Source organism: Mustela nigripes, chromosome 3 (assembly GCF_022355385.1).
Source record: "Mustela nigripes isolate SB6536 chromosome 3, MUSNIG.SB6536, whole genome shotgun sequence".
Classification (NCBI taxonomy): domain Eukaryota; kingdom Metazoa; phylum Chordata; class Mammalia; order Carnivora; family Mustelidae; genus Mustela; species Mustela nigripes.
Genome location: NC_081559.1, coordinates 558920 through 586681, shown reverse-complemented (window position 1 = coordinate 586681; position 27762 = coordinate 558920). Strand labels below are relative to the sequence as shown.

The following is a 27762-nucleotide window of genomic DNA, read 5'->3' as shown; positions in this document are numbered from 1 at the left end:
ATGAACTTACATGTGTTAATGAATATGTTTTAGAGAAAAACAACATGCATAACTAGAAAAATTTGAGCATTTTTACCATTAGACATTGATAGAAAACGTATGCCAGATGGCATCTGTCTGCATTTAAGTTGCACAGAACCTAGAGGAACATGGAAGAAACCAAAACAATAGCGCACAGGCTAACATTATAGAGAGCTGGACACACTTACACAACACAAAGTCAGTCTGTTTGCAATGGTTCAGTTCGACACAACCATACGAACAGCTAAAGGGGATACCAATGTTTCTAAAGCAGGAGTGTTTAGTTTGCATTATACAGGCTAGATTATCTATGTTGACCGTATTAGTCAGATGATTTTATAAAACACTCAAAATAGACGTTATTTCTGTATTCTGAAATGATTCCATGAATCGTCTTCAGTATTTGTTTGGTTTTAATATTAAATATTTTACTTACAATAAGATTTCATTTTTTTATTTTAAAACTTTGCCCATAATATGGCATTGTTTTGGCCTTCAAAGGGGAAGATGCAGTATATCCATTTACCACAGAGTAAGAGAGTAAAAAGCAGTTTTTGTTTGTTTGTTTGTTTGTTTTGGCTAGAGAACCTATGATAACTACATCTTTAGAAGAGCATAGATGCCAGCAGCTCATTTTTAAGTCCTTAACATTCAAGCCAGATCGAGCTGGGAGGAGAGTCATCAGAAAAGTGGGAATTCTGAGAGGAGCAGAAATACACACTATCAGAGAGCAGAAAAGGAAGCTTAAGTGTACACAAAAAATTAAAATTGTTTTCAACGAACTACAGTTAGCATTTCATTTACTTATTTTCTTAAAGTTTTATTTATTTATTTGACAGAGAGAGATCACAAGTAGGCAGAGAGGCAGGCAGAGAGAGAGAGGAGAAAGCAGGCTTCTTGCTGAGCAGAGAGCCCGATGCGGGGCTCGATCCCAGGACCCTGAGATCATGACCTGAGCCGAAGGCAGAGGCTTCACCCACTGAGCCACCCAGGCACCCTCTTTGAATGATTATTAATAAAAATAAAATATTTGGTTTCTCTTGCCTTTTAGGAGCCTAAGTTGCCAGAGGATTACCTTGCACAAAAATCTGTTTTTCTCCTTCGTTTGTAACTCTGTTGTAACCATCATCCACCTCACGGCAGTGGCCAACAACCAGGCTTTAGTGGCCACAAATCCTGTAAGTAAAATGAGGTTGTGCCTCTAGGTTCAAGAGGTTAGAGGGAAAGAAATGTGAAAGGTGGTGAGAGCGGGGTAGCGGGCAGGGGTCCTGATAGACGTAAGTGTGTGTAAACACCCGTGTATGCATTTGAGGTCAGGCATCTGAGAGTAGTGTATCTGTACTCTAATCTATGAAGGTAAATACATCTCAATCTTTCCAAGCTAGAGAGGTTGAATACCAGAGGAGGAAAACATTTCTTGCTTCAGTTATTTATACATGCTGTACACAACTTCACCTCGTTTTATGCGAGAGTCCTCCTGCTGGTGGGACATAAGGGTTTACACGTAACATATACTCCATAGAATTTAAAAAATCAGTCAAAACAACTAGTTACAGATGTTAGAAAACAAAAGGCATGAAAACAGAAAGATTTTAATTAGTTCACACACAATGTTACATGAGCTTCAGGCGTACAGCCGAGCGATTCGACAGCTCCGGACGCTTTGCTCACCACGAGTGTAGCTACTCTTGACCCATCGCCCGCCCAGGATGCTGACTGTGATCTCTGTGCTGTGTCCTGCACTCCCACGATTCACTCACTCCGTTACCGGAAGCCTGGACCTCCCGCTCCCTTTACCCAATTTTCCCATCTCCTGCTCCTCTACCCCCCGACCCTGGTAACCGTACGTAGTCTGCTCTCTGTATTTTGGGGTCTGTCTCCGGAAGCACCATGTTTAGGATGAGTATCAAAAGATACATAAAAATAAGTACAGAGACGGTCATAATACAGAAGCCATATTTTAAAACATAAGCTAAAATTTACTTATATAAATGTATATACTTTATGCAAACTATATGCATATGTGAGCTGTATCTAAAGTATCTGCATAAATAACAAACATATTTTCAAGTATTTAAAATTATCTGTTTCCTCATGTTTACATTCTCCACACTACAGTTTTGGATATGGGTTTGTGGAAGACTGTATATATATATATGGTGTGCATAACGTAGTTTTTTTTAAAGATTAATTTATCTAGTTAATGAAATCACGGAAGCGAAGGAATTTTCACTCAGTGGGTCAATAAACAATACTTTCCTATGTGTTTTACGTGTGTTTTAGGGTAATTTCCAAAATCTAAAATTCCCTGCATTGTTTGCACATGTGTATCCGGATTGCTTAATCTCGTGTGTGTTCCACTCCAGTGTCACTGGGGGAGGAAACACCCTGGGATAGAATTAGCAACATAAAAAAACGGGCTGATGACCTACCACTTTAGAGCAATTTTCTCTAGAGCAACGAGATTAGACGTTTTGCCATGAAGCTGCAGGACAAGAGATTCCAAGGCTCACATTTAGATAAAAGGATCTTGTGTTTAACATACAAATTGCAAGCTGTAATATATTTTTAATATATTCTTGGAAAATTTATTATGTTTGTTTATATCAGCAATGCCCTTCATAAAAACACTTTTCTGAAGCATGTTTTAAGTTATTTTTGTCATAGTGGCTTACAGATAAATTTTTTACATGAAATCAAGAGTAAGAAGCCCAATTAGATATGCATGCGTAAAAACTTTCTAAATAAAAATGTTTCTAGATAAACATCTGAAGCAGAAGTCTGTTATTTCCATATAATATAGCTGAATAGCTCATTTTTACACTTGAGAAGAAAGACTTTGTTACTATAACATGATATTTGACATCAAGGTACTGAAAGTTTAATGTCATGCCAATGTGTTTAAGGGAAGAACAGGTTTTATAAATGTCCTACAGCAGAAGGCTTGTGTGTCATCACGAAAACAAACTCAGAGTTACAAGACTTGTGTTCAGGGTAGAGCTTTGACTGAGGGTGTGTGAATATTAGCAAATCACTTCACTTCTCAGTTTTCTATCTGTAAAATATGTGACGATAAATTATGCCACACAGAATTCAAGATTAAATAAAATAACATATTAAAAATATTTTAAACTAACTAATAGGCACATGTCATGATTACTGTTCTATGAGAACCCAATATTCATTTTCTAGCGTATCTCCCTTCCAATTTTCTTTTTAGTGGAAAAATATTTATTTCACAAATAATGATAATTGCCTCTAAATATTTATTGACCAGACTAGAGCCATTGGGAGTAACGGGACACATATTTCTGAGAGAGTTTTAAGTTTATTCTCCTCTCTAAGGAAGCAAAATCTATCTCTTACTCCTTCATGCTTATTTTACCCTGTATTTGAAGCTTCCTCTTCCGATCTCTTAAAGAATAGAGAAGAGAAAGTGGGTATCTCAGGAAAAGAGGAAGGAAACCATAACTTTTTCTTCTTTTTACTTACATGAAATCATCAACCTCACATATGAATAATATAAAATATGAGCCCATTAGGTAATTATTTACTAAGTAATTGCATTGGTAGCAGTAATATGGAAGACTTAATTATTGACATTTTTCATTAAAAAATGTATTTGGGGGCACCTGGGTGGCTCAGTGGGTTAAGCCACTGCCTTCGGCTCAGGTCATGATCTCAGGGTCCTGGGATCGAGTCCCGCATCGGGCTCTCTGCTCAGCGGGGAGCCTGCTTCCTCCTCTCTCTGCCTCTCTGCCTACTTGTGATCGCTGTCTGTCAAATAAATAAATAAAATCTTTAAAAAAATGTATTTGGAAAATATACATCCACTAGCTGTAATAAGTTTGGAATTTACACATTTCCTGGGAGGTATATAAATCTTTATTACTAAATATTTATTATTATTTATTAAATATAATATAATATAATATTAATAATAAATATTATTATTTATCATTATAAATCTTTAGAGTCAGTGTTTAAAAACTTTAGAAGTCCCACCAGATCAGGATGAAGACTGGCATTTTACAAATCAGAATCGTTAGTATATAAGATTTCGCAGAGAGGAGAGAAAGTTCCATGTTTCTATGTAACTAACCTAAACTAGACCATTGCTTTACATGTGAATTCATGAACAACTAAATAGTGATGGCTTTCTTTTTTTTTCTCACAGGTCAGTTGTAAAGTGTCTCAGTTCATTCATCTTTACCTAATGGGCTGTAACTACTTTTGGATGCTCTGTGAAGGCATTTACCTACACACACTCATTGTGGTGGCTGTGTTTGCAGAGAAGCAGCACTTGATGTGGTATTATTTTCTGGGCTGGGGTAAGTGCCATTACAGGTATCTGCTGACTCACTTTTTAAGAAAGCTCTTAGGGGATGCAGAACTCCTTTGTGACAAAATTATATTTATTATTAATAATTCTTAAACAACATCAAGTGATTAACCTTTGCTTATTGCCGTAAATTGAAATATTTAAACAAAGAACCACTGACTCATTGTTTTCATAGTCGCAGGTCAATAATATGATGTTGTTGGGGTTTTTTCTATTTAGTCTCCCAGTGTGTATCTTGGCTGCGTGTGCAGTGGCTAACACGATAGAACTGGAATCACGAATTGGGGATCTAGTCTTCATACTGTTTGACTCTCCTTTTTCCTTTGTCCAAAATGAGGGCACTTGGCTTAGCCAGCTTTGAAATTCCAGTCAAAGAAAAGTTTGTTTGTTTTTTTTTTAAATGTCATTTTATCTTAAGAACAGAGGGAGCAGTAATTGAATAAAGGCGCACAAAAGATCTATTTTTCCACACAAGCTCCTGACATAATATTATTCACAATGCAAATGATACACTTTTAACATATTTTCCTCCTGTTCTTTCAGTCTTAGTTTTAATTCAAGTTAGTTAACACACAGTATTATATTAGTTTCCGGTGTACAACGTAGCGGCTCACACCTCCGTACGTCACCCTGCAACTGCACTCCTGGGTCCCGCACCTGTGTCAGCCACCCCCGGCCTCCCCTCTGGGAACCGCCGGTTTGTTCTCTGTGATTAAGAGACTGTTCTTGATTTGTGCCTCTAGTGTATTTTTAAAAACAACCAGAATAATTCAAAATACGAAATGCTGAAAATGAATTCAGCTGGACTGGTTTCCAGAAACATAATTGAAATTACTCATCTCCCATATGTCCGTCTACCTATCTATCCAGCCGGACAGCAGGTGCAGAGACATAAAGATGTGCACACGCCTCAGCATATGCAGTGCAGTGGTATAGCTCATCTTCATAAACATTTCTTCAGGGGCGCCCGGGTGGCTCAGTGGGTGAAGCCGCTGCCTTCAGCTCAGGTCATGGTCTCAGGGTCCTGGGATCGAGCCCCGCATCGGGCTCTCTGCTCGGCAGGGAGCCTACTCCCCCCCCCACACACCCCTGCCCCACACCCCACCTGCCTCTCTGCCTATTTGGGATCTCTTTCTGTCAAATAAATAAATAAAACATTTTTTAAAAAAGCATTTCTTCATTTCGTGTTGGAAAGATCTGATTTAGAACACTAAAAACATGAAAAACACCTAATACATAAACCCTCCCTCTCACTTGATCCGTCTGACCTTCATCCACGTCAGACCATCAACCGAGCAAATGCTGGCCTATCCGTATCATAGAAAATACACCTGACTTCTTCTAAGCCTTGGGGCTTAAACAGCACATTTACGGACTTAGGTTCTGAAATGCACGGATTCAAAATGACTTCTATTAGAAGAAAACACACAGAAGACACACAAACCCGGATATATGAATACCTGATATTTGCCGTATTTACTGCTTGACTATGCAGGTAATATTTACTCATTAAGTGTATAGTGACCAGTTATTTTTGCTCCCGGAGTCCTCTGAGATGCGTGTTTTGTGACCACATTATAGGAACGGCATCTACAGAGAAAGTCGCCTGTTAATTTTCTTTTTGTTTGATATTTACAGGATTTCCACTGATTCCTGCTTGTATACATGCTGTTGCGAGAAGCTTATATTACAATGACAAGTAAGATAATCTCTCTTTTTGATTTCTACTGGAACTAAGTAAAATGAAAATCTTCAACATAATTTTGCTGTTTTTCCCCCAAGCTGCTGGATCAGTTCTGATACCCATCTCCTCTACATTATCCATGGTCCGATTTGTGCTGCGCTACTGGTATGTAACAAAAATTCCCCTTGTTTCATCACTGTTCGCATTTCAACTTTATTTCCTGAATCCTCGGGCCTGTGGTATCCTTCAGGATCCTGGTGGACGTAAATGACATGCTCGCAGTGTTTAATTGAAGAGAGTTTAATGAAGATGTTAATTTGAAGTGTTGGCAGGAAGAGGAAAGGAGCTAATTCGTCAGGAACGGCCAGGCACCAGGGACCGGCCGTGGGAAGCTCTTAATGGCTCTAGACCTAAAGAGAGGACACAACAGTGCTGTGGGGTTTGGGCCGGTGCTGGGATGTCTGGCCTGAGTGGGGAAACACAGCTGCTGCCCAGACCACAGCCTGGCAGGGAAGAAGAAGGGGGAAGAATTACTCAGACTTCTCCCTTCCCTGATTGCTCCGTTCTTCCCGTCGGCCAACACAGCAAATGTCAGAAAGCAAGAAGCCTGGGCAGGGGTGCACTCCTTTGCGGTGCCTCCGAGCTCCCTGGGACACAGAGCAGAGCAGAGAAGGCCAGAGGAGAGATCTAGTGAGAGGGAATGTCACGTGGGAAAAACCACACACCTATGTTGGTGATAAGAGTAACAGTCCAATTTAAAAAAGACCTTAATTTGGAAAAAGAAGTTATTGTTTCATTATGATACTGATCATCACTCAATGTGAATACACCCATCGGGCACTTTCAATTATGGTTCCAGAGAAGCGGAAGTCACATTCAATGCTTGTATTAGGTTGTGTCAGTGGGGAAATAAATTCATGCACATTAATTTTTTTTTCATAAAGCCTTAGAGACCAGAATGCAATCACTGCCCAAGATTATAATTACAGCTGATCCTCAGTTGTACAGAGACACATAAAGGTGTTACGTTTCTCAGTTAAAGTTCAGAACTTCGTAATCCTTGTTTTCAAATTCGTTTTTAGACAAATATTCTTCTGTTATTTTACTATATTTGCTAGTTGCAGTTTTGTGTACAATTATGGTAGACTAATGTTCAAGCCATTCTCAGAAGCATGTCACAATTAGAGAGAAACTTCTGGAGGTTGAAGGCCTGGCCTTGACTTAAGGCAATTAAACTAATCACTCTGCATTTCAAGTGCCTCATTGGTGAAATAAAGAAGATGATAATAGTGATTTTTAATCTTTTTTTAACATTTGCTTCAGGGGTACAGGTCTGTGATTCATCAGCCTTACACAATTCACATTTTTAACAAGGAGTCCAAGGAGTTAATAGCCATAAAGGACTTAGCCTGGCATGTATAAGGTTAGGAGCACCTAACCTTGTTGTGTTTAACCTCTCAGTGCCGTTGTTGTCTCTTCTGTGACGAAGGAATAATAAGCATAGATACCACACGGGGCATTGTAAGGGTTAAGTGAGATCCACCTTATCAACACAGTGCCTAGAATACAATAAACTCTCCTCAAACATGCTTTAAAAAGTTTCTTGTAATTTCTACATGATACTATGATTCTGCTCTGAGGACTGTTCAAAGAAATAAGAGACACTGTTTGGGCCACCCAGGAGCTTACAGAACAAATACGAGGCAAAATGTTATTACAGGAGACCTGACCGATTCTTCAGAGGGTCAGTGCGAATGCCCAGACCAGAGAGGTTCAGGGAATCAAGTAAAAGCACCTGGCAAAGGACAAGTGGAATCGCGCTCGCGTCGTCCATGAAAAGGTCCCGCCACGCGGCTTCTGGAAGGGCAGAGTAGACTGGACAGTTGGCAGTAGAACATCACACAGAGATACAACTCACCGAGCCACTCTGTAAGAAAGAAAGTGAAAACCCACATTCTTTGCATAAAACATTTTCCATTTTCTTGGCTTAAAAAAAGAACAGGAGCCTATTTTTCTAACAGGATAAATTCACTGGTTCTGGCCAATTCCAAGGTCTTGGGAGGGGCCGTAGCAGTTGTTTATATGGTCACATGCTTAAGTACAAGTTTTATAAATAAAATATTTCAAGCTCAATCCGTTTCTTTCCACTCAGACTTCCCCTGTCATATTTCCTCTTGAGCAGGATGGTATTCAAGCGGCTGCAGCACTTTGGAGCTCTTGCCAAAGGGAAGTTGAGAGAGGATACGTTTAATTTGTGTTCAGTGAGGGATTTGTAAGTTAGTCTGGTGCATGGGTACGGGGTGGCTGGCTGTTCCAGTCCGGGGTGGCTTCTAGGAACCCTCTGGCAGTCCCTGTGCTGGGGTACGCCGCTTCCTTTCATGACCCGAGTGTGGTATCATGACATGAAAACGTCCTGTGGTGCCTACCAGTTATGTGATCTTCATGATGCTGGAGCAAAACAGGTTTCTTTTCTTCCCCTTAACTAGTTTTGCTCTAAGATACATGAAATTCAGGTATAGTTCATCTGAAATTTAAAATTTTTCTTCCATTCTTATTCAAAATAAATGGAAGTATTTGCGTACAATAAAGGAGAATGACTTCTCAGTTTCACGTTTTAACATCAGATTTGTCGTTTTGGAAAAGCACTTTGCATTTAGAGATTTTTCAAAGAATGAGCATCTAAATTGCAACATTTCTACTGATTTTATAACTTATGAATTTTGCACATAAGGATTATAAAATATTTTATATTATAAATTTATAAGCTGATGAAAGGCCATTATATTTTCTTCCTGGGGCTGGTAGTAATTTCCATTTAGTCAAAACTTTAAAACAGCCATGAGTGCTTAGGAAGGGACTATAATAGGATGGGCAGGAGAGCAGCTGGTGTCTCATCATGTTTCATTCCTACACCTGTCGAAATGGCTTATTCTGCCTTTTTCTTCAGCAGAGACATTCCTGTGCCTACAACCATGTTACTTTTCATAGATGTGTTTCCATCGGGATTGTAGTGAATTGGGGAGCATATGTTCCATTAGATTCTCCAAGAATAGTAGTGGACTATTTTAATGCCCAGTTATTTTCATAACACGTGCCTTAAATCAGCAAATATATGTTATTTATTCACTGTTTTCTGTATTAAATGAGGTGCTCTCATTACCCTTCCAATTTGCTGAGGTGAGCAGCTACAAACTGCCTGCAGCATGCAGTTCAGAAGTTTTAGATTATTGAAGCACAGATTCCAGAAGTCAGGGTGAAGAATAAGGAAAGAGGATATAGTATAATAATGGAAGAGCCCAGAGCGGGTCTTCCGGAGTCGACATCCACAGTCTTACGGAAGATGCAAAATATGGGCACAGAGAAAGCGAGCAGCATGAAAGGTATTGACTCGGATGAAGGTACGGCAGCGGTGTGCACGGTGAGTGCGCACGAGATGTATGAAAGCAGGCTGTTTCCTGAGGAACTTAGTTACCCACCTTATAACTTTGACGTTTCTAACTCCCTTTCAAAGAGAATGATTTCTCTCAAGGAAAGCTTTTAACCCACAGTAAATGTAATTAAAGAAGGTAACTCACAGGAAGCCCCGTGGGAGGCCAAAACTGTTAACTTGGGAATGATCTAGGTTGAACATGACCTGGTAGGTGTGTGCTCGGCCTCCTTGGAATGATAAAGCAGCTTACAGAGCTATCTTGGGCAGTTGTGAGGGTTACTGTCGCAAAAAGAATCACAGGAAGGAGAAACCAAAAAAACCGAAAATGATTATTATGGTATGATACATACGTGGAAAGGACTCATATGGACAATGATGCAGAGGAGACACTTGAAAATTAGCATTTGTTGTAAACAATTCTTTGTTTCAGCTGAAAATGTTCAAAGACTTAGTTTTTGGATCATTGCAAAATTTGAAAAAACTGCATAAGAAAATGAACTGAGAAAAACACTCAGGTGTTCCTTAACTGAATGTGTCCCACAATAATTCCACCATAAATTCTATTTTTGTAAAACCTAAGTCCATTAACACTGATGTGCTTGTTAAATTAATAAATCACAATTCTAGAAACACAAATTAACATATTAGGTGTGTATCCTCTGCAGGAGAACATATTCGTGTACATTGAAAATAATCTATGACTTCTAAAATCAAAGAATCCTTCAAAATGCTTAATATTAAATATGAAGTGATTTTCAATATGCCATTTCAATTTTTTCAGGTGAATCTCTTTTTTCTATTGAATATTGTACGTGTTCTCATTACCAAGTTAAAAGTCACTCACCAAGCAGAATCCAATCTCTACATGAAAGCCGTGAGAGCGACGCTCATCCTGGTGCCGTTGCTCGGCATCGAGTTCGTGCTGATTCCGTGGCGGCCTGAGGGGAGGATTGCAGAGGAGATATATGACTACATCATGCACATCCTTATGCACTACCAGGTGTGGTACTCTTGAATCAGGAAGGCAGCTTGTGAAATTTGGTATTAAATTGCTTATAGCTTGGGTTTCGTTTGACTATGTATGTAGCAAGTTGGTTACAAACAATGTATCTTTTCCATTTGGAATCAGAAAATTCTATTTTTCTTTTACAGGGTCTTTTGGTTTCTACAATTTTCTGTTTCTTTAATGGAGAGGTATGGTAATCATCTTTATTCCTTTTATCATTTTATATTTGCAATCTATCTTTTTCTTAAGAAGAAAGACAAATTTATATTCCTTATGGATAATTACTCCAAATTCGGTTCTGATCACGAAATAAATATAGAATCTCTTTTCATGGATGAAACTCTATTTCCCAAAGGCGTGGGTCATACTGGAGTTCAAGAGCAGGGCAAATCCAGCCTCACTTTGAAACAGTCCTCCAGGGGCGCCTGGGTGGCTCAGTGGGTTGAGTGACTGCCTTTGGCTCGGATCCTGATCCTGGAGTCCCAGGATGGAGCCTCCCACTGACCTTTCTCCTCTCATGCTCTCTCTCTCTCTCTCTCTCAAATAAGTAAATAAAATAAAAAAAAAATAAAATAGTCCATCAGTGATTTTTGTCATGTAGACTTTGACCTACATTTTGCACTAATCCCATTAAGTCTGGCTTTTGTCCTAGGTACAGTGTGCTAGACAATCCTTAACCTCCTAAAGAGGAAAGAGAATTGGCTCATTTTCATTTTCCCCCTTTCTCTGTTTTTTGCTTTGCCTGGCTCACAATGTGGTTTTGGAAAACAGTTTTATGGTGATTACAAAAAGATTTAAAAAAATTAAACTCTGAGTTATACAGGGAGGACATGCAGTCGGTTACAAAACTTATGAGAACAGAATGCTGGAATTTGTAACATGGCACTGTGCTCTTGGATATTTCAAGATTTTTATCCAAGGCTTTCTGAATTAGAAAGTTTCAGGTGTTTCAGAAGCTGGTGATGTGGTTTTCATGCTCAGTGGTTTAAGCTGTACTGATTTAGCTCTTCATTTTTTTTTTTAATTTATTTTTTATTTATTTTCAGCATAACAGTATTCATTGGTTTTGCACCACACCCAATGCTCCATGCAATCCTTGCCCTAATACCCACCACCTGGTACCCCAACCTCCCACCCCACTTCAAAACCCTCAGATTGTTTTTCAGAGTCCATAGTCTTTATCTGTTTTTAATCTATTTGACAAATTTTAATCTGTTGGAGGATATTGGAAAATTCAACCAAGTTTAAAAATCTAGACAGCAACTGAGTGGGACTCAAATGCTTGGTAACTGTGAAGCTTATCACAAAGCTTCAGATGGGAAACGTATGAACCAGTAGGTGTAAATTTATGAGAACTAGTCCTAAAAAATAAATCAACATTAGAAATCATGTGCATGTCATGAAAAACTATAAAATATGGCTTTCCTTTGCTTAATAATAGTTTATTACTTTCTCTTAGCATATAATGAAATTTCATGTTTGATTTCATTAAACTGATTTTAGAAATTTTTATTTTATTTATTTATTTATTTATTTAGAACAGAGTCTAGAACTGTCAAACACAGCAGAAATATCTAAATAATTGACCAAAGGTAAATTTTGTTGTAAACCTTTGAACATTTATTTAAAATGCATACTCTAAAGCCATTCCACTTGTCATTTGCTTGTGATTGCAAAGATATTACATACACAGACATTATTTTAAATTTAGTGTAGTTTAAATATGCTAATTGGAGAATTAAGAAACACATTACTAAACCATAAAGGAAGCAGTAGTATATATATTTTTGCAACATAAATGTATTTGTTGTCCTATAAATGCTTTTATTTCAAAGAAAATTTACAAGGATATAAATTATTTCCTTCAGATACAGTTTATATATAAATAAGCTTAAAAGTCCTGAGGTTCTGAATTTCATAAAAATACAACTTTTAAAACACATTTATTGCATTTCTAATTCCATAATTTTACCTGAAATTCTAATAACTTATTCTGAATTCTAACTGAAGAAACCCATTGACTTTGTATTTGTGTCTCTCATTTTTCTATATGCTAAAACACAAAGTGCCATGGTAAAACTTTGTGTTCATTTTACGTGAGGAAGTGCAGGACGCTCTACAAGGGCTTTTGAGTGTCCCACCGAGTCCTCTCACTAAAAGAGCTCTTGGAGTAGGTATTGGTAATAGATGGCTCATAATTTGGAGTTTTCTAGATCTATTAGGCAAAAGAATGTAGACAAGTAAACCAGCCCTATTTTAGAGTTTAATACTATTTTTTACACATGAATACAGTGAAAGGAAAGTTGAGGGATTCTGCGTAACTGGTAGCAAGGTAGACAGTTATTGCATGAGTGTCTTTCTAGTGCGTGGGTTACTAGAAAATTGCGTTCAGTGATGCTCAGATTGCCTCTGAGGAAGGAGTCATAGCGTCAAAGAGCTGTAGAGAGCTTAGGGAAGACAATTCAAAACCAGACATGTTTTGGATCGACCTAGCTTAGGTCACAGGGATGTGGCTATTATACTGGTAAAGTAGGAGTAGACAGACCTACACTGTTCTCCTCAGTCGTCAGATACCTGGAAATATCCAGGTTACCAAGTAGGAGGTGTATTTGAATATTCTCGTTTCTGCTTACTGACTCAATGTGAAGAAAACCACCTTAGTGTTTCATGCTCAATAAAACCAGAGTCACACAGACTACCAGACGTGATCTCCAGCCCTAGAGAAGAAGAAAGTCATTAATTGTCCGATTCACCCAGTTAGAGGGGGATCCAAACATCAGAAAGGGGAGTGGTGACATTCCTAACCTTTTTCACAGGCCAATCCCATTTGTAATGACCTGTTCAACAATTTCTTTCCTCTGGGTAGTAAGCTTCAGGAGGACAAAACACCTAAAAAACCTCTTTTTTTTCCAGAATGTAGCACAATACCTAACACATGATAATCACTCAGTAAAAAGTAGTTGTTGCTTTTAATGATGATGATGAAGATTTATAGTCCCTGTATCCCTAACTTCTTCTTTTTTCTATCTCTTTTCTCTTTCCTTTTGTATTTTCACTAATTGTCTTCTCATTCTATTACTAAGATACCAATATAAAATTGAATGTTACACATGCAACCTTGGAAATGGGGGTCTGGATTAACTACTTATTTGACAATAATACATTCATCTGCATTATTAAAGCTTCAAAGATAAAGCATACAAAATATTAATGGGATCTAAGAGTAAAGAATGATGCAATGAATTTCCTAAATGTAAATTTCCTAATGTTACCAATTTGATTCTTTTAATTAAGAAAATAAAGCAATATTATTCATTAACATCGATACTTTTAAGTTTTACATAAATTATTTCATTTTGCTTTTAAATACAATATATTTATTTCAGATAATGGATTGCTCTCGTCCTTTCTGTTTCTCTTTGGTTGACAGGTTCAAGCAATTCTGAAAAGAAATTGGAATCAATATAAAATCCAATTTGGTAACAGCTTTTCCCATACAGATGCTCTCCGAAGCGCGTCTTACACAGTGTCAACTATCAGTGATGGTACAGGTTACAGTCATGACTGTCCTAGCGAACACTTAAATGGAAAAAGCATCCCTGATATTGAAAATGTTGTCTTAAAACCAGAAAAGTTATATGACTGATGATTGAGGGAGTCCTGTGTAGCTGTTTTGTGCCACTCCTAACTAAAGGGCTTGGATCCATGACTTTACAACCAGAAGACTTCACTACTCGATGACGGTCTCGAATGCCACCAAGAAAACCCACACCTTGATTCAGTAGTGTGTTATTAAATATTTAACAGCTAGCTCTTTGGGAGAAAAAACTAAAACAAAATACCCTGATTTGTAATGTTTTCTAGTTTCTGTGGTGTATTCTCACCGTGGTTGATTTCAGGCCACAAATCTGACATTCCTGAAAGTGAAATTGGGAAAATAGGAGTACAATCAACTCTTATAGGCTGGTATGGACCAGCTCTAGGATATCACTGCATGAATTTACAAATAAGTAGGACTATAATAGTTCATATACACATTGGACATGCTTCTACTCCCACTGACTAATGAGAGCTAAGTAAGGCCTCCAGACTCCAAGGGAGAACTAGCTTTTCCTTTGTTTGTTTTTGAAATCTTTATCCCATATTCACTGATGCAGTTGGTTTTTTGTTTTTTTTTTGTTTTGTTTTTTTTTTCCTCCCCAGTAAGTATTCTAGCCTTTTCTGGATTTACCCTTTCAAATGGACTGGAGAGAGAAGTGATTATTTCTGTTGGCTTACCCTTTTCTCTCCAAGAGAAGTGACTGAGCAGAACTGCTATTGGCTATCCACTGGCCGGTGTAGCAGTTATAGCTGATGGCATCTGATTTTGAGATTCATGAATAGTTTGTAGGACGTGCAATCCTACTGTGCTATCACTAGGGAGACGTCTTGGTTGATGTTACAAACAACTTGTCAGCTACTTTCCTATCTTACTACACAAGTGGGAGGGCATCAGTTTCCCTGTATTTGTAAATAGAAACTGCCCCTTCCATTTCTACTGTGTAGACAGATTAGCAGTTATTTTACATGAAGAAAATCAGTGAAGGATTTCTAATTTTCTTGGAAGTTTTTAAAAAGAAAGTGTTGTGAAAATAAGCTTGTAGATACTTTGCTATTCTATTTTATAGTCTTAAATCAAATGCATATAATCTAGATAAGTTTAAAAAACAAATACATAATGTAACAATGTATGCTTGTTGATATCTGATACTGTGTCTGGGCTGATTTTATAATAAAAAAGAGTCTGGAATTCTATATTTGGTAAATATTTTAAAGACAACCAGATGCCAGCATCAGAAGTTTGAGAACCAAGAGAATAGAAATATCTGTGATATGATATAAAATATTTATTAAAAAAACTCAAGGCCACTGTTTAATTACATTAGCTTAGGTGATTCTTTAATAACTTAATAATAAGTATGTTTGACATATTTCTCCTTTTATTTTGACGATGAATTTGCATTCTAATCCAAAAGCTTTAAAGGATTCCTACAGTAATAAATGTCAAAGTGCCACTCTTACAGTTTTTACACCAGTAAAAATATTACTTTTCTGACTCATACTGTATAAATATATGTGGCTTTGGAAATGTTCCAGAGTATTTTTTTAAAAACACAACTAGAGGAATACTATGGATGTGTATATATCATCTATGATGCTTTAATAGAGCTGCTGTGATAATACGATACTAACAAGTCAGTGAAAGACTCGAATCTATCAGTGAGGAAGACTTGTCAGAACGTTCAGGAGTAATTAAGATGGAGGAAAACCTTGCTAATGAATTAAAGGGACGTTTAAATGGGATTCATATTCCCTAATGTTATTTTCCACTCAAATTTCTGGAAAACAAAAATGCCTTCAATTAGTAAAAGTCCATTTGAGGAGAATTCACTGTGTGTATGTGTTTTCCTAGTGTGTTAATTTGTTTAAAATGGATTAAACTAATGACTTAGTAATCATAGCTTCTTTCTTAAGCTGTCAATGGATTGTGAGTTCAGAAGTCATTTGAAATTGTCCAGGAAAATCACCTAAATCAGCAAGAATTAACATATTAAATGGTCGTCAATAGATCTATAATTTATCTGTATACATGCAAAGGTTTTACTGTTTCAAATTTGTGGATTTTATAGTAACTGTCTTAAGAAGGAATTAGGCTGTCCTGGACTTGCTATTATCTAAATTATACAAAAATTCCTTTAAGTAAACTCACTTTTTTAGGTATTACTATTCAAAGACACCAATTCAAATCCTTTGCACAATACTGTTCACGTATTTCCTCATTCTTCCAGACTGTCAAGTGTCAACCATAAACGACGTGGAAAATGTCAGATTCTCCACGAGCATTCTATTAAAGTTACATGTAATTTTCCAGTAGTTTTCATTGTGCTTTTATCATATTAAGTTCAGATCAGATTTCCTTTCTGGCCAAGGATCATCTACTGCAGTCTTCAAACGAAAGCATCCAATAATTACTCAGTGTTCTTTTTGTACCCATATTTTTTATGAGTAATATTTTTAAATATTAGACTTTTCTAAAGCTGAAGTGCTAATTAAGATCTCCTTTATGTCTTACTTATGAAGAAAAGATAAAATAAATACTTTTTAAAAGGAAACTTTTTTGGTATCTAAACACTAATTGGGGGAATTTCTAACCTTCAAAATGTAGATCTGCTATTTTTCTGTACTTGTGAAAGTTACATTTTAACTAAAAAGAATTCTAATCTGTCCTTTTTGAATTTTCACAAGTTTTTTTCCAGTGCATTTATTTGTAAAATGTCCATTCTGAAACTTGTGTTTGCTAAACTGTAGTCCAGTGTACACAGAATTAGTGGTAGGTGTAGTGCTGTAATTACTGCTTATAATTTTTTAAAATGTGAACTTATTTTAATTTTCTTTTGGTTTTAATCGGCTAATAGAAGCCACCATTTCTTTTTTCTGTAAGTCATAAAAAATATATTCTGATCAATTAAAATAAGTCATGTTATGTCTACTTAATGTATATCTTTATTTTTTGATTGTATGAAAATGTTAAAAGTATATGAGTTAAAGTTGATTTTCACTCATGTGTGCTGAAGTGCTGAATAATTTATAATCATAATTCTTTACAGAAGTAAAAGGAATACTACTTAAAATCAATAACCCTACCCCTATTATTCTCTTCACAATCTTCAATAGCAAGTAAAGCATTCCACAAACCAATTTTTAAAAATTATGAATTAGAGGGACACATGGATGGCTCAGTTGGCTAAGCAGCTGCCTTCGGCTCAGGTCATGATCCCAGCGTCCTGGGATTGAGTCCCACATCAGGCTCCTTGCTCAGCAGGGAACCTGCTTCTCCCTCTGCCTCTGCCTGCCATTCTGTCTGCCTGTGCTCGCTCTCTCCCCCCCTCTCTCTGATAAATAAATAAATCTTTAAAAAAAAAACAACAACTATGAATTAGAAAAAAGATTATAATCTGTTTTCAAGCTAGAAAACTCCAAATAAACTGCAATATATTCAGATTCCTTCCTAGGCTGAAAGAAGTGAAAGCATGGCCAGATGCAGGAAAATGTACAGGGAATTTTCTCCTCTTTCCACTAGATTCCATTGTATAGTGTTGTTTTGAATAGCATAAAGAAAAAGAAGGAAAGGAAGTATTTAAAGATAATTTTTTTAAAAAGAACATAATGATGACACATATATAAAATGAAAACATGTCAAAGAATTTGTTTAGTTCATTCATTGATGGGGACAAGATGTTACTACAATTCATGGAAGATTTTAAAATATCACACATATAGAAAAAATATAAGAAATGCTGAAGTGAATTTATAAATAAATGGTTTCTTTTTAGGGCAATAAACAGTTGCATTCTATTGAATAACTAATGTGTATTTCTATGATCAAGAATAATATGCATCATGATCAGGTTTTTGCAACTAATACATCTGTAAAATAGCTCAAAATAATGAAAGGTAGAGATAACCCCAAAGAACATACTAGAAAACATTAGAAAGGACACTTTGATGACTCTAACATATATTTTGCCTATACATTGAGAGATGCATATGCAGCATGTGCAATAAATGCTTGTACATGTGCACACACACAGACGACAGGTGCTTATACGTATGCACATACAGACGGCAGACGTGGACACACTAATCTGAGCAGGAAGAGGGTTCAGCAATGTAGCAACCCACAGAGTCAATGTTCACAGATCAGTACTTCCCAGCTCTGTTGTTGTAGAACTGCAACAACCAGGTAGAAGCTGCAGTGAGGTAAAAAGGAGCAAATTTATAGCAGCATCAAGAGGAGGTAAAATACATAGGAACAAATTAAATAAAAAATGAGTGAAATACATTTTAACACTATGAACAATTGCAACAGAAGACATCAATGAGGTCATGGGAAGATCTCATGTTCTTGAATCGGAAGATCACCATAAAGATGTCAGTCTGCCCCTAAATAAACTGTGACACCTATGATCCAAGTAAAAATAATGATACATAATTATTTTGAAACCAAACGTGATGATTCTAAATTTCAAAAAAGCCATGAAAGCGCTAAGCAAGGGAGGAGATAAGACTTGACATATCTGTGACCCAACAGCTGAAACAGTGGTAATAGCATACAGGAAAAGGGCAGAGAGCATGTAAGAGAAGTAGGGTGTGGACCACGCTTTTGAGTATTTTGCTGGAGACAGAGCCAGGAATGTTAATCCAAGTAGGGAGTGAAATGACATTATCACCAGAGAATCATTCATTCTTTTCTTTTCTCACTTCCTCTTTTTGAGAAACACCCGCCCCTGGAGAACCAGGTGTAGGAGACGGACTTACCTGCACTCATGTGGTGGCTATTGCTGCTGTCTTGGCTTTAGAAAAGCAGATATGCTGAAATGATCATCTGGTGAGCACTGAGGTCTGCAGAGAAGGTCATCTCCTCATTAATTCTTGCCTGGGAAAGGAGTGGGGATGCCAACGGTCTCTTTCAAGTTACACGTATAAGCATAGAAGATTTTGCATATTATTTCACTGATTTAATAGATTCAGGGATTCCAAACAGACCCGTGGAAGATCTCAGAGCACCTAAACCCCAAGTAACGCCCGTGAGCCTACATTTATAGCAAAGCTGAGTGGATATTCTGTGGTTTCCAAATTCCAGAATTCTCTTCTTTCAGACCCCAGTGAGAAGGCATTTCTCTGGCTTATTGAAACCTCAGATATTTTTATCATGTAATTTTATTTTTGTCCTTCAAAATTTCTTTTTACCTTTTTAAAATTTTTTTCAAGAAGGCTCCATGCCCAAAGTGGGGCTTGAACCCATGAACCCGGGATCGACAGCTGCACCGAGAGCCGCAAGTCGGCCAGACACCCTCCTGGGACCTCTTTATCTCAGCTCAGGCTCTGTGTTGTATTTCATCCCATTGTTTGCCAAAATGTTCTGGAAACCTGTTTGTATCCCTACCCCCCAGTGTCTTACTATTCACTCCATATTGCAGTCTGCTCAGCCCCCACAACAAAAATACTATAGACCGAGTGGCTTAATGAACAGAGATTAATTTCTTACAGTTCTGGATGCTGGAAAGTCCAAGCTCATGGTGCCAACAAAGTACCAAGACTGAAGTTTCGTTCTGAAGACTCTTCTCCAGGCTTGTAGGCGGCTGCCATCTCGCTGTGCTCACGTGGCTTCTTCGCAGGTGGAGAGACAGTGAGTGAGCAGTCTGTGACCTCTCTGCATCACGATGCTAATCACGTTGGATCAGGGCCCCACCTTTAGGACGTCTAACCTTGATGTTTAACCTTAATTACTTGCATAGAGACCCTGTCTTCAAATACAGTCCCAGTGGGGTGGACACAAACATTCAACTCACAGCCCCCGCTGCTTCCGCAGAAGTTCTCTGTGCTCATCTCCCCAGAGTGAAGCAAGCAAAGCACAGCAACAAAACTAGAATCTCCACTCTTCCTGCAGACCAGATAACGCTTCCTTTCCTGAAATAGGAGTCGTGCAAACGTCATCTTGTGGCTAAGTCTGTGTCCAGACGGTGATGGCCATCAGAGGACATCCAGTCTCCTCACAAACTTCAAGATTCTCTCTCCTTAGAGTTCATTTAGGTCACTTTAACCTTTTCTTTCTTCATGCTCAGCCAGAGTCAACGTTTCTCCTTCTGAGTTTGTGTCCAAAAGCTTGTCCAGCTGTCTCTCTCCTACCGTCAGTGTTACTCACTCACGCAAGGTCTGCATGAGAAGGCTCTTCCTCTCCCATGATATACAAAGCGCTCTTCTTTTAAAACACCTGATCCAGGTCTACACACCCAGGACGCTTTTCCAGACTGCAGTTCACACTCCAACATGTGCTCCATAAATTTAAGCTAATGGTACATTTCAATTTCCTCAAGAATCTAGGTTTATTGCTTGTTTTGGTGTCCATTTCAGGTTGGCACTTGCAGTACTGGGCTCAGATCCATGAGAAAGGGACCATGTTCTTGTCCTGGCACTTTAGTGACCCCAACTCTGGCCTTATTCTTTCCATGTGATTAGGAGTTATCTGAGCCAAGAAGACAGGTCTACCTAAAGCTTAATCTTCCCCCTCTAACCATGCCCTGGGCACCCCAGGGCTTCCAGCCCCAACCACGTATGCTCACACCCAGGAACTACACAAGCCTTTTGGCTGTATTTCTCTCTGATGATGGACCTTGCCACTTCCATGCCCACCCCAGTCTCAAGGAGTTGCTGTAGAATCATTGTTTACACTGAGAAGTGGATAGATTCATATATGCAGGCTGAAGGGGTAACTCAGATGTGTATGGGAGGCCCCCCCAGTGCAAGGAGAAGCTGAGGACGGACAGAAAAGGCTTTCGCGGCCGGGGGCCGATTCACCCAACACCAGCATGTCCCTGCACAAAACTCCAAGAATCCTGAGAAATCTAAATTTGAAACTAATATTTTTGGTTATTTTGAATATTTGTTTGTCAAGATAGAAGAGAAAGCTACTTACTATTTCTCTGGTTTCCTTTAAATCCTCGAGGTATGTCAGATACATGGGCTTCAATTTATGCTCTTCCTTCAGGCTCTACAGATAGGGAAGAGCCTGAACTATTTTCTTAGATAAACATTTCTTGGTCTGGATAATGAATTATATGTTTCCTAACTCACTTCTACTCTAACCCTTCACTGGCCCCCAGCGATAAGTACTTACTAAATGGCTAAGACCATTTTTGTTTTTCACAGAGAGCTATTTCATGCCTTTTTTTTTTTAAAGATTTTATTTATTTATTTGACAGAGAGACAGAGACCACAAGTAGGCAGAGAGGCAGGCAGAGAGAGAGGAGGAAGCAGGCTCCCCGCTGAGCAGAGAGCCCGATGCGGGGCTCGATCCCAGGACCCTGAGATCATGACCTGAGCCGAAGGCAGCGGCTTAACCCACTGAGCCGCCCAATCGCCCCTGTTTCATGCTTTTTCAACCCCATGTTTATCTGCTATTTTCAATCCGTCACAATTCAATAATTCTTGGCAATAACCATGAAAATAGCTGGTTTTACGACTGCTATTCCAAAACTCTACTGATCAAATATTAGGTCTCCAGGTCCTGTCAGGAACAGGCCAGTCCTGAAAGGGGCTAACATTTCCTCCGACTTGCGAAGTGGAGTTGCCTTGGGTCCCCTGGAAAGTCGTAAGCTTCACTTTTTCTCCTCTCTGCTTTTATTCAACTCTCCAAATGCAGACATTATGTATGATAAACAGAAACTGGCAGAAAACACGGTGTCCTTCCTCTTTTTCCTGTAAAAATGCCGCCTGTGCTGTTCCACACTAGACAGATTCGTCCTGTCGTCCAACTTTCTTAATTTTCTATCTGCAGCTGCCTAGGGACGTCTCTATGCCCATAGCAAAAGCTGAAGGAGAAAACTCAGCACTCGACCTAACTAAAACACGTTGGTTGGTTCCCGCTACTACTGATTTTTTGCAGACCCTTCTACCTCATTAAGATGCTCATGGGTTCCCCTGTACCCTCCTCTGTCCTCTGCCTGCTTGCTTCCCTCTGGCTCCCTGAGCAGCTGTAGCACCTGCAGATGTGTCTTTCTCTATCTTTTCCTTTTCTCCACCTGCCCAGTGGGATACCTTGACCCTTCCCCTGTATTATACGGCTTCTTCTCTATTGTGAGAGCTTGGCACATGGCAGCCACTCAATAAATATTCCTTCTTTTTCTTTTATTTATTAAAAGCTGTATTTGAATCAGTAGGAAAAATGTCTTCTTCAGATACTAAAACCGAGCCCTTGAAAATTTGTGTTAATGTCACAGTTTTCTAATTATAAAGCTAAGACTAGAAGTCAGTGTCAGTAATTGATACTAAAAACAAGATCAAATTATTCAAGCCATAAAAAGAACGTAGAGAAGACATTGTAAGGAAGCCCTTCAGAAGACCTTAAAATGTCCTTAAAACCAGGGTGTGGGGGAAGAATCTGTCAAATAAGACAAGCTGGAAGCAAAGAGGAGACTTTCAACACCAGCTTCTGAAACAAGGGATTGGCAAACAGTCTTTCGTTCCATGGCCCATCTACAAAGCAGAGGCATGTTCCTTTCCTGGAAGTCTATTGTCTCTTCTGTCTCCTGATGAGATAGGTTTGTCCTTTCTTCCTCTGACTATTTCCTGTTTGAGCGTCTGTCATCAGAGGCTGGACCAGAAATCTGTTCTTTGTATTCCAGTGACACCACTGCTCGGCTGTCTCAAGTGGTGGCCAGGCCAGGTCCCATGGCTCCCTGCCCCTCTGTAGCCGCGTCTGCCAGGCCAGAATGCAGGACCAGAGATGTGGAGCTCAGCAGAAGTCAGGGCCTCGAACTGTGCTCCACAACCTTGACTTGTCTGTGTGCCCTTCGAGTATGCATCTCCTCAAGGGGCTGGCGGTGATAACATGAAGAGCTGCAAATTCAGTCTCTCAGTTTCCAAGGAATTTCAGGAGGTGTCAATTAATACATAAAAAGACAAGTAAAGATCTCCAGAGAGCCTGTGGAAAAAATTTTTCAATTGTAATGAATACAAAGATTTTGTATGATTAAGCAGGAAAATATGTACACCGTTGGCAATTTCCAGTAAACTATTAGTTCAGCTATGCCTTTCACTGTCACCGGTGTCAGACCACGAGGTGCCCCGGGGGAGAATGATTTATTCCATGGCTTCCAGAGCACATTTGATTCATATCCTGTCTCCTAGGTTGTTTTACAATGTATCACGTTTCTCATTTGACAAGATGAGCATTTTATAGGTGGGTGGCAGATCACACATCTTATAAGTCTTCTTTTCTCTTGGGGATTGTGGATAGAATTCAGGGGAACCCCTGAGTTTAGATGCACAGAAAACTTGTGCTTTCATTACCTTTGGCTGACATGCAGGGTCTGCTTCCATTACGGCTAGAGGAATAAACTGCATAGTATCAGCAACACCCATGACTTTGTCCCCGCTGTAAATCATAGATACAGTCATCACACATGTAATTAGTGCAGATATCTGGAAATAAAATTTTTGATCAGCAATATTTTAAAACTATGATGGTTATCAGACTCACCCATGAATCTTGTTAGGTAAATGTGTTAGTAGAAGCACATGTATTATTGTATCACAAATTTGTTTTTAATATTTGGATAATGGAATTTCAACATAACATACTTTGTTAGTAATCTGTGTGTTTTGTCTTGGACATTTAAAAATATTCTGACAAGAAGATCCACAAGCTTCACCATTATTGCGGAAGCGGTGAAACGCGTCCAAAGCAGTGACAAGCAGAGCGGGGCTTCTCAAAGCTGAGTGTGGGTCAGAATCCCTGCAGAGCTTGTTAACACGCTGGCCACGGAGGCCTCCCCAGAGCTTCTGATCCAGCCAGTCCAGGGCGGGGGAGTTGGGGGCTGAGAACCTGCATTTAGAATAGGTTCCCGTTGAAGCTGAGGCAGCGCGTCCAGGGACCGCACTTCAAAAAGGACTGCGACAGCGCTGCTTGGAGAAAAGAGTGGGGAGCTCCTAAAACCCAAACCTAGGCTTGTTTTACAAAATCAGAGAGATGCTGGCAAGTGACAGTTCAGAAGAACTTGAAGTGTGCACACATTAAAAAGAAATGCTCAGATGACTTTCTGCCATCAGAGCGCGGCAAATGCACAGTGTGAAGATTTGTAGCTTATACACTTGGTCTGCACTCATCACGAGAACAATGTAAGTCAACAGAAAAATCAACATTGTTGTCAAAGAAGCACACATTTTTACCTTAAGGAAGGAGATTTGCTAGTCAGGCTGCTGTATTCAAGAAACCAAACCAGAGTGAAAGTGTCTAGTTTTGATATTTTCAAATGTACATTCCTTAAAACTCAGTGTCTCTAAGTGTGCCGTGCATGTGACGAAACATTCACTGCAAAAAGAAAAACATCTCATTCTGTTTCTTTTATTCCTCCTCAGGTCCCTCTCAGAAGCCCGTCCAAGACAGAACACTTTGGAATCTAATTGCGTAGACGCTGGTATGAGCTGATGAACAGCAAAGGGTCTTCCCATCTGCAATCGGTTCAAGCTCTGAAGGTCGACTTTGCATTTCTGATCCAGATCGGGACAGTTGCCGCTGGAGTGTTTCATTTTCTCTTGCGCATTTCTATTCCTCCTCAGGCCAAAGCATTCGGCAGAGCGTGTGGTGACCGCCGCGCCCCCCGACTGCCGTCTTCAGCTAACAGGAGCTCCGGAGGCGTGCGGTCAGGTTGGACATGCAGCAAACCTTCCCAGCAGAGACAGATGCACAGACACCAGCTGAGAGGAAAAGAGATAACGTGACTGTGAATCAACACACGAGGTTCTCGACACACTGTGTTCCAGAAATGACGTCCAGCTCAGAATTCTGGTATCATTCCGTTCTCCGGAACCCCGACAGGACACACAGGCTCCCCGCTTATACAACCATTCAGTCAAGCTTAGCTTACATACTAAAAGAAGAGGTAATATGTGAGCACGGAGGGAGCCAACATGACAAAACGTACGGCGGACCAGCATTAACGTTCGCTAGGTACCAGGAAACGCACACATGCAAACAACACTCCCGGGGCGGTGGGCAGCTGCCCAGGCTGGCCGTGGAGCTACGTTGTTAAATAAGTGGGGAAATCAGCAGCCAACAGGCTTAGGAAATTTAAGTAAGTCGGCCAAATATGGCTGCAGGCACTTAGAATTTGAGAATCCTGAGTAAAAAGGCAGTTAGATTTCTAGAGGATAAGACCTGGATCATTTCACTGTTAAATATGATTATTATTAGTTTCTTTTTTTTACTGACGAAAGAGCAGCAGGGACAATGATTGAAACACAAACGTTAACCCATAAGAGGAAAAGATTTCTTAGTTTCCTTTTTATCAAAATAAATGAAAGCTTTCATAAGTACCCAAGATCTCTAAGACATTCCAAGATTTATTGTAGTTCAGAGAAGCAGCAGCTAAGAAAGTGTTCGTAGAATCATTATCGTCTCTAACTTATGCAACTGTACAAGGAAAGGACACTTAGTAAGTAGTAAATGATAACAGCCAATCATTTGATTAATTAGATATTGTTCTCTCTCATGTCAAAAGTAAAAAAAAGATGACATAGCTCCAAAACTTACATGACTAACTGATGCTTTGATTGTCGATGACACCAAAGTCATGAACACATTGTGTCCACGACATGAGCTACGATGTGTTACACATTTTGCTAGACACCTTCCTAGATTAATAATTGTTATTTATCAAAACTTCATCTGCCAAACTCTTAATTATTTCTTTCATATTCGCTTGTTTCCTCTTAATTCATAACTCGGCAAGGCAGGTATTGGAGTTCCTGGTTTGCCTGTGAAGGATTTGAAGCAATTAATGCGTTTGTCGAGGAGCCACGTGGCTGTCAGTGGACAGTGAAGGACCCATCTGGGTCCAGACTTCCACAGTGCTCGCAGCGGGACGGGTCATTCATTTTAAAGATGAACAGTTAGGGGGGCCTGGTGGTTCAGTCGCTTACGCCTCTGACTCTGGTTTCGGGTCAGGTCATCATCCCAGTGTCAGGTGGTCAAGCCCCGGCTGGGCTCTGCCCGCCGTGGAGCCTGCTGAAGGTTCTCTCTCCCCCTGGCCTTTCCCCTGTGGCTCACACGTGCGCGCACTCTCCCTCTGCCCCAAAAAAGGTTAATAGTTAGAAATGCAGGGAATGTTTGTGTTTCTAACTGAGAAGTAAAAAATCTCACTTACATGCTCTTCACTGTACCCAGAATGTCAGATAACGACGTGTGGCTGGCCCTTGGTCGTGGGTGTGCTGGGATGGCTGGGAGGACTTTTACTGACTTGTCGCTCCAGGTCAGCTGCACTTAGGAACCATTTTGATCGAAATCCCCACTGGCTTCAAGTCTTTGATTCGTAGATGCCATATAATGAGTTACTCTTGTTAGGGACAAGGCTGCAATGAACGCCTAATAACCGGGATGGTCTACTCTGAATGGAGTACTTTTGGGCTAAATTATTGATGGTGTAAAAGTCTCCTTATTTCATAGTGATGTACGTACATTGTGATATGTAGTGTTGACATTTGAGTCCCAAGCCCAAGCACATGGAAGAACTCCAGAAACTCTTATCGAATAAATGAATAATTAAAAATTTTCACACTTAACTTCTCTTATCAAAGCACCGTGTTACTCCTCAGCCTCCGCAGCATTTGCTATACTATTTACCTTCCAAGACGACTTTTTGTTGTTTCCCTACTTTTATGGTCTGCTTTTTTCTCTGTCACCTTTACTGTCTTCTTCTCACCATCTCTCGAATGCAACTAATTTACGGGGTGCCTTCACTGCCTCCTCCAATCACACTCTCTCCGGGTGGTCCCAGTCAATGTTATGTCTTCAACTATCACGTTTATGTTGAAGAAACAGAAAGAGAAGGGGGGGAACTTGGCTTTGGAAATATCAAACTAATACTCCAGGATCATCTCACACCAACGTGTCCAAAGATGAGCTACTCACTTATCTTGTTAATCCTTCCCCAGCATTCTAGATTTAATGACCATTGTCACATTCTGTCTTTGCTGAAGCTCACATTTTAAAAGTCCTTGAACATACTCCCTTTTACTGGCCATCTATGCTCAATCATTCTCCAGGACCTGTTAATTTGTTTTCACCGATGTCGCAGGAATGTCATTTCTGTTTTCCTCTTCCATTGCCTTAGTTCAGTTTCTTAAAATCGTCCAGTTGGAGCGTCCTTTCTTTCTCGTATCTGGCTTCCTTCTGTGGATCCCTCCTTGCTTTGGGCATCTATCCACATGCTTCTCCCAACTATTAATATTTTTTACCTGGAACAAATTAGACCATTTCATTTTCCCTCCTAAGACCTTGCCTTACCATTACCTATGCTATAAAGCTCAAAATCTTGCACACAGAACATATGTCTCTTGTAACCGAGGTGCGACTCATTTCTCTACTCTTCTTTTCCTCCCTTCTCCACGGTTTGGAGCCAAGCGCGCTGACCTCCTCCTTCTCTCAACACACGGCACGCTTCCGGAACATGGCGCCCTGAATGCCCCACCCCACGTCCTTCTCTTGGCAATCTTCCACCATCATCGGGTGCCGGTTCAAATGTATCTCATCCATGGCTTTTCCTCACTCCTTCAGGCAAGTCATTGTTATCTTTCCTTCTCCCAAAGGACTCAAGCTCACATAGTGATTGTATCAGTGGTCACACTAGCATAGTGACGGAGTTTGGTCTCCGTGTTCTTCACTACACTGTTGTACTCAT

At 39.5% G+C, this 27762-nt stretch overlaps 1 protein-coding gene across 3 annotated transcripts in view; it reads left to right on the top strand.

The window, feature by feature from the left end:
- Window positions 1-24585, top strand: part of CALCRL (calcitonin receptor like receptor) — a 95895-nt gene extending 71310 nt beyond the window's left edge. For 2 of the 3 annotated variants that reach the window (XM_059393003.1, XM_059393002.1), the window contains 7 exons: window positions 1073-1199; window positions 4199-4352; window positions 6002-6062; window positions 6146-6212; window positions 10259-10477; window positions 10630-10671; window positions 13914-17085. In XM_059393003.1, coding sequence (XP_059248986.1) covers window positions 1073-1199; window positions 4199-4352; window positions 6002-6062; window positions 6146-6212; window positions 10259-10477; window positions 10630-10671; window positions 13914-14129 — 886 coding nt within the window. In that variant the 3' untranslated portion in view covers window positions 14130-17085. Of the gene's footprint in view, window positions 1-1072; window positions 1200-4198; window positions 4353-6001; window positions 6063-6145; window positions 6213-10258; window positions 10478-10629; window positions 10672-13913; window positions 17086-24442 lie in introns of those variants that run through there. The other variant, XM_059393004.1, reaches the window with a different exon arrangement.
- The last annotated feature ends 3177 nt before the right edge of the window (window positions 24586-27762 follow it).